This window comes from Atta colombica, unplaced genomic scaffold, assembly GCF_001594045.1.
Source record: "Atta colombica isolate Treedump-2 unplaced genomic scaffold, Acol1.0 scaffold321, whole genome shotgun sequence".
NCBI classification, from domain to species: Eukaryota; Metazoa; Arthropoda; class Insecta; order Hymenoptera; family Formicidae; genus Atta; species Atta colombica.
This window is the reverse complement of record NW_017259428.1, coordinates 470,866-478,934: the sequence shown is the minus strand read 5'-3', so window position 1 is coordinate 478,934 and position 8,069 is coordinate 470,866. Positions and strand designations below refer to the sequence as shown.

Below are 8,069 nucleotides of genomic sequence, written 5' to 3'. Positions count from 1 at the left end.
ATTGATAATGTATTTTTCAATTAAGCATAAATTTGTAGATAAATTTGTATTATAGAGAATTAGAATAGAGATAAGACATAAATTAGTTTTTATGCTGGTTTATCAGGAATTGTTATTATACATATTGTTATTATACATATTATTTTTTTTTAATTATATGCAGAAATGATGATAATAGAAATATTTTTTTTATATTTCATATTCATAAATTCTCCTGATCTGTTAAGAATCAGCGTATAAACTAGATTTTTTGTGCAAAAAATTATCCGGGTAAAAATGTTTCATATATAATTATATAAAATTATAATTATATATAAAATATGTCCATTTATATAATATTTTTTCTCGGGTAGATTATTTTATATTAGACAACCTTATTAGAGAGATTTCAAGAAAGAGTTTTAGGGAATAGATATTCCTGGAATATTATGTATGTTTATATTTAAACATTCAAGACTTTTTTCTATTTAATTTATATTTAAACTGTTTTAAATTAAAAAATAAATAATTTAAAATTTCATGCATATAAAAAAGGAGCTATAAGCCAATATAATATATTTATTACAATATTCAAGATAAAAATTATAAAACAAAAGTAGAAAAAGTTGATGTAACAAAATTTAATAGCAAAATATAACAAAGACACGTTTCGACCTATCATAAGATCATCTTCATTGTTAACATAAAAATTAAAATATCTACGAAATTAATTTATATTTAATTTATTTAATAGAAACGCAAATGAAGTTATTTATGGTAATTCCAGTATATAGCTGTGATTTCGTGGCAACTTATCGGTGTTATGACGTAATTTTCCAAAGAAAGTGATAGACGCTACTTGTAAATGCTATGCACTCGCATTTCGATGAGGATACATTCAAGAATCGTTATAGTTGTAACTATTATAATTAATAGATAATATTACAAAGACAAGTAAAGACAATAAAATTAGATTTATAAAGAACAGAATAAAATTAGTATTGTGTCTATGAATAGAATATAATGGAAAGAAAAAAAAAGAAGAAAGTATCTTAGTCATATGTTAAAAATGCACAATTAAGTAAAAATAAGAATAAATAAAAATAAAAAAATATATATATCTACTTTAAAACGAGTGCATACCATAATTGTTTGTTATAATTGTACTACGATAATAATAATAATAACAAATAATTTAATTATTTTTATTTAAAATCAATGTGTTAAAGCTACAATTTGATTGTCATAATTTGAACCAGTGACAAATAGAATTACACGTGATAATCACGATTACGCGTTATCGTAACAAATCGTATATCAAATAAAAGATAGTACACCTAAAAATCAACATTTAGTATTTGAAAGAACTAACAAAAATAATAAAAATAATAAATTTTACTCATCATTTATTTATTTAAAGGATTGAAATGCGTCAACTACTTATAATGCGCATATGTAAATAACATTTTATTTAAATCACTGAAAAGTGTGAAAAATTACGATATATTTTTGCGATTTAGTATATATTTGTATTGAAATAAAGAATATAAATAAAAAATATATTTAAATATTTCATACAGATTAATCTATATATTTTCACGATGATGCGAGTTATAAACTAATTGATTTAGATTAACAATGGAAACCGTACCTTATTTATAATAAATTTATAATAAAAAATTCATCGAATATGCATTAATTTAAATATAATATTTACATAAACATATATAAACATTATTTAGAATAAAATACTTTAGAAGAATCGTATTTTATTCGAAATTTATATTTATATATGTATGTATAATCTTAATGAACGATATTATTCTGTTATTCACAGTTATACTCACAAAGGAAATTATTATCTTATTATCTCAAGTGTATCAAATTCAAAATATTTGAGATATTACAATACGAGCTGCGGACACTAAGCTATTTTGTAATCACTACCTGAAGTAGAGGATCCGGAACAATCAATATTTTTTCACGTAAGAAATGAAGACATTTGAGCATAAAAGACAGTTTTCTATGAATATTCAATACGTGCATATTGGCTGGGGACAAAGGTAATATATACTCATTATCAAACAAAGTGTATTATAATTTGGGCAATGTTATCTCTATTTCACAACCTTCACTTATTTGCTACAGATAAATTGTACACTCATTTAACCTAAAAATAACTATACGAATAAACAATTATTTGATAAACAATTACATATATCGCAATATGTTTATTGCGTCAGACCATTTACGTTTTGTTAAATCTTTCGTTCCCGATATTTGCATTAATTGATCTTGTACTTTTCACACAGCACAATTATTTTATGTCGACTCACGAACTCGTAACACCTGTTTTATGTTCGCGTTATAATTAATGGGAGTGAAAAAACAAAAAGTTGCGTTTTTGTATGTTATATATTAATAGTTGTTCGAATATAAGTACGATCGAACGACTTGAAAGTATTCGGATAATACTCGCTTCGCGAACTTTGTTTTCTTGATTCCGCAAATTGAATAATAAAACATTCTCGCATTTCTAAGAAAGAAACTTACGCAAATTGGAATAGATAAGGATATCAAATAGATAGACAACTTCAACACACATATATACAAAATTATATAACGGAATATGAATTCAATAACAAAGTTAATTATAGAAAACACATTATAGTACAGAAATTTGTTGGAAATAATAAATGATAAAATTAATTTTAAAGCTATTAAGTATATAAATAAACATTTCGTGTAATTTATCATAATAATTTAGTTTAGAATAAATTGTATAACTTGATATTTACTCTTTTATTTACTGAAAAAGAAAATTGAATATAAATATTAATATATTTTTTATTTACTGAATAAAACAAAAATTACACATTCAGAGGTAAAGATATTAGAAACTCGAAAGATATTATCTTAAAATTGCCACAATGTCCAGTGACAATCTTAAATACAAGGTTATTTTGTCTCCGACTTTTGCATGTTGCGTAATTCCCCCGCATTATCTTTGCAATTATTTTTCTTCAAGTAACAGGATAGTGTGTTGTAAAAATATGTAATTATCATTTTTATGTTGACAAAGAATTAAACGTGTAGTTTAAGATGTGTAGTATAAGATGTCACATGTAAGAAAGACATTGCAATAGTTATACGGTACTTTTTTGTGTCCATTTCAGTTTAAAAGTGACATTTTTGATTATCAGATTTAAATATAAAATAATATAAAATTCATTTATTTAATTTATATATTTAATATATCGCGATTACTTTGTGATACATTACAAATTACTTAATAATATCTTTACCGACAGGTGTAACATGTACGTGCTATTGTTAGTCTTAGTCTTATTTCAAGTTTGTTTGGGGTTTACCGGGCGTGGACTGTTTTATCCCGGTAGAGCAGACTTGTTTGAGTTATCGATAATTCATTTAAATGACTTTCATGCCAGGTGAGTAAATCTGTTTAATTTTTATTTATTCTCCGAAATATTTATAGATAACACAGTGATGCTAACTGATGCTAAGTCTATAAGATTTATGAATTGAATTTATGTTAATTAAAGATTTTATCATACGTATAAGAAAGGATAATACTAATTGTAAGTATATTTCAATAAGAATAATCCAAATTTGCAGATATTGAAAAATAAAGAAAACTAAACAAACTATAATCGAATTGAGACAGATATGATTTTATTTTATTTCGAAAAAGGAGAACTTTATTTCGAAATATTGTTTTATTGAAAAATATTTCTTTTGATATATTCTGCAAGAATTTTTATTATATTTATTATATTTTATTGTGTTTTCTGATTTCTAATATTATCTAAAGATTCGTGATGAGTCAGGAGAATTAAACAAAAAATTAAACATAGTCTTTTTATGTAAATTATGTGTTGTAAATTATGTGTCGAATTTGTAAAAAAATTACTGATCGGTGTTAAGAAGTGTTAAGTCTTTAACAACCATTAAAAAATCTTGATACATAATTAATGTCAAAATTGATTATAATTCTAGACTCGAAAAGACTTTTACGAGATCAAGAATAAAGTTATTACAAGTTAATTTCGATGATGTAGCCTTAACCTACTTTTTTTTATCTATCGTTCGACTTTTGTATGCTTTTTGTGACGTATTGTTCGTTGGAGCGCCAAAGCGTGACATTTGAAAAAAAAAAAAACGGATATTATGTTGGAACAGATTCGAACAGACGAGCCCATATTCTGGAACCTGCCGAGAGGATTACAAAAAGGATTGCATAGGAGGTATAGCTAGAGTCTACACTGCAGTTAATCAGCTCATGAAAGAACGACCGAATGCAATTTTCTTGAATGCCGGCGATCACTTTCAAGGAACTCTTTGGTATAATATCCATCGTTGGAACGTCACTGCAGTGTTTATGAATATGTTGCCACACGATGTTATGGTAATTATATATATATAGTACAGTGGAACATAATTGTGATAATTATATGCATATAGTATAATACGTGTAATATTTTTATTATATGTTCATATAAAACAGGAGAGAAAGAGAGAGATTTGTATATATACTGATATGTATATAAATAATGATAATAAAGAAAATATAAATAAAATTTAAAATGTCACAACGAAAGATTAAATTTAAATAATTTACTATTCTTCAAAATTTTCAAAGTTTTTTACATTTATGATATAATAATATTTTATAATATTTTCATAGACGATCGGTAATCATGAATTCGACAATAAAATCGAAGGTGTGGTTCCCTTTCTTAAAAATGTCAAAGCACCAGTTGTAGTAACAAATATTGATGACAGTGAGGAGCCAACTATACAGGTTTGTAATCTCTATTTATTTTTTTTTTTAAGAGTGTAAATTTGATCTAATTTTCTTATATGATTATATTATATGATTATATTTTAGGGCTTATATAAGAATAGCACAATTATTATAAGAAACGGTACCAAAATTGGCGTCATTGGCGTTATTTTATCGACTACAAACGTGAGTAATCAATTACATTCTTATAAATTAGAAGTTATTTGATTTTATTTAATAATATTTGATTTTGTTTATTAATTTAATTTATATATTTATAAAATATTTCTTTTTTTCTCTGTATAAAATATTGTAAAGAATTTATTGAAGAATTTGATTTTTCCAGTTTCTATCGAATACGGAGAAATTGAAGTTTCTGGATGAAGTAGAAACAGTCAACGACGAAGCCAAACGACTGAAAGAAAAAGGAATAAATATTATTATAGTTTTAAGCCACTGTGGATTGGATGTGGACAGGATCATGGCTGCGAAGTGTCCTTTGATCGATGTAATCGTCGGTGGTCATTCGCATACGTTTCTTTACAGTGGTCTGAAAGCAAAATCTTTTACATTAGTCAAATATAAATTAAATTTATATATAAATTTTTTTTTATTACGGATAGATATGTACGTACAAGCTATAAAAAATATCACTGATCATACAGTATATCGCTCAATTGCTAGAATAATGACACAATTAAAAAATAGTCATTCTTTAGCAGCTTGTAGAGAAAATGTAAAGGAAATGTAAAGGAAAAAGAAAAAATGTATTAAAAGAACATACTTTTATTCCTCTAGCTACAATCAATTATTATACTAAAATTGTCAATAAAATTGTCAATAAGTTATTATACTAAAATATTAATAACTAAAATTAAAATTACAAAATTAAAAAAATTTAAAATATTGAAACTCATTTTCTGAAAAAATTGTATCGTTATAATATGAGTGAATTAATATAGAGTCAATTAGTAATATATTAAAATAGCGTCAATTTTTTTCTTTATTGCAGGACCTCCGCCTTTTATCGATACACCAGAGGATGAATATCCTGTGATCGTAACGCAGAATGAAACAGATAGAACAGTTCTTATCGTTCAAGCAGCTGCTTATACAAAGTACGCTATTCAGTTAGCATGAGGATAGTAAGAGCATCGTTAAAGAAGCTATCTTATATCAAGCTCAATTGCTATCTTATGTCATGAGGTCGGGTTTGATTAATTTGTTTTTATTGCAATAATTTGACAGATAAATTTATTTCAAATTCATCGAAAGAATATTTAAAATCTATATTTAAAATTCGTATTATCCCTATTATTACGCATACATACTGTTAACATCAAAGGCGCAGTGACCTCTTGAGTTTAAAAATAACAATTTTGTTATTTTTAAATAACGCCTATATATATTGATGTGTACACTTAGATAATAAACTAATTTTGTCAAATTTAACACATTTTCTTGAGTAAATTGTTTAATTCCATTATTTTAGTTAAATTAATGACATATTAGAAACAGCGACGATTCATAGAAATGATATCAACTAACTCAAATTGAGTACAAATTGACTCTACTATAAATCACTATAAATTTAACTATGTAATAATACGATAAAGATTCGTAATTTTTGTTTATTTTTTTTTAAGATATTTAGGTAATCTGACAGTGTGGTTCGATGACCAAGGGGAAGTTGTTGATTGGGACGGAAATCCTATTCTTTTGGATCAATCCATCGAAGAAGGAAAGTCTTGAATTTAAGAATTAAATTTTTATTATTATTCATGACAATAAATACTCAACACAATGCTTAAAATAGTTTAAATGCAGTACAATAAAAGCGATACTTAAAATAATGCCTAAAATATCTTATATATATATATATATATAGATTCGGAAATCTTGGAAGCTTTGAAGCCATGGAAGAAGGTAGTAGATGAAACGGCTTTAAAAAAAGTCGGCACAACGAGAGTTTTACTTCAAAACAATTGTTACAATCAAGAATGCAACATGGGAAATCTTATAACCGACGCCATGGTGAATGCGGTGCGGAGAATACTCTTTGCAATATTCTATATCTTTAATTAAAATAGAAAAATAATTAAGTTGGAAATTGCCTTAATTTTAGGTTGTCGACGATGTCGAAAATAAAACTCATTGGACGTATGCAGCAGTGGCCTGTATGAATCCAGGAGGAATTCGTAGTTCCCTTGAGGAGTCTGATATTACCTACGGTGATCTGATGATGGTTTTGCCTTTTGAAAATACTTGGGATACTATTGAACTGACTGGAGAATCTATTAGAAAAGTCAGTAAAATTTTGTTATAATTCTTTAATATTCTATTTAAAAAACGAAAATTTTAAATATTCAGTTGAAATATTATTAGATCCTTTTGTCTTAATTTACAATAATACAATGAAAAAAAAAAGATTGATTGCTGCAACAATTTAGATTAGTTGTAGCAACAAATTTTTAATTGTTTAGCCTATCCGCAATGTCAGTATATGATTTCGACAGGCTAACGCAACTAAAAATTTACTACTACAACCAAAAAATGGTTACTGCAACCATATAAAAATGCTATGCCATATTTTACTATCTAAATTGTTGCAGCAACCAATCTTTTCTTTCAATATAAATTACTAAATAAAGTCGAGCACTATAAAATAGTGTCACAAGACATAAACTGAAATATGCGGTAACAATGATTTCTTTTCAAAAATACAAAAATCGAATAATGTATTGAATAATAAAATGAATTTTATTTTGTTTTGTAGATTCTAGAAATGAGACAAATGTTAGTCTGGTCCGGACTAAAAATTACTTACACGAAAGTAAATGAAACGCGATTTCTGGTTAATGTTAAAATTAGGTAAAATCTTTTATTGCCAAAATTTTTCGCCGTAAAGATGAAAGAATTGTTTTGTGATGTTAATTTTAATTTCTCTTGACATATCAATAGATGCCAGGCTTGTGAATATCCAGTATTCGAAAACTTGGCGGACAATCAATGGTATAGAATGGTGATATCAAATTTTTTGATGAGTGAGGGAGACGGCTTTCACATTTTTAAAAATAAAAGTCGTAATCACAAAACCGGAACAGTCGATATAAATCACTTTATAAAATATATAACGAAGATGAGTCCTCTATTAATTGGAACCGAGAGACGAATCAATATTATAGAGTAGAATTTAGAGAGGAAGGGAGAATAAAATTTCTTTATTTTTAATAATTAATTATAGAAATAATTTTAAACTTAAAGAAAATTATATATTATTTTATAT

The 8,069-nt window shown here is 25.8% G+C and overlaps 1 protein-coding gene across 1 annotated transcript; it reads left to right on the top strand.

Moving 5' to 3' along the window:
• The first annotated feature begins 3,057 nt into the window (after positions 1 to 3,057).
• Positions 3,058 to 7,984, top strand: LOC108690430 (apyrase-like). The gene is made up of 12 exons (XM_018197718.1): positions 3,058 to 3,104; positions 3,291 to 3,428; positions 4,180 to 4,405; positions 4,685 to 4,801; positions 4,889 to 4,969; positions 5,130 to 5,331; positions 5,796 to 5,901; positions 6,430 to 6,522; positions 6,670 to 6,826; positions 6,909 to 7,088; positions 7,560 to 7,654; positions 7,745 to 7,984. The coding sequence occupies exons 1-12, from the start codon at positions 3,082 to 3,084 to the stop codon at positions 7,971 to 7,973; spliced, it is 1,647 nt and encodes a 548-aa protein (XP_018053207.1). The 5' UTR covers positions 3,058 to 3,081; the 3' UTR covers positions 7,974 to 7,984.
• Positions 7,985 to 8,069: the final 85 nt, after the last annotated feature.

Excerpts from the sequence above, each read along its gene's own strand:
- LOC108690430 (XM_018197718.1), top strand. The coding sequence starts at position 3,082 with ATGTGTAGTATAAGATGTCACAT. Across the intron at positions 4,802-4,888 it reads GTGAGGAGCCAACTATACAG|GGCTTATATAAGAATAGCAC; the intron begins GTTTGTAATCTC and ends ATTATATTTTAG. Across the intron at positions 5,332-5,795 it reads GCATACGTTTCTTTACAGTG|GACCTCCGCCTTTTATCGAT; the intron begins GTCTGAAAGCAA and ends TCTTTATTGCAG.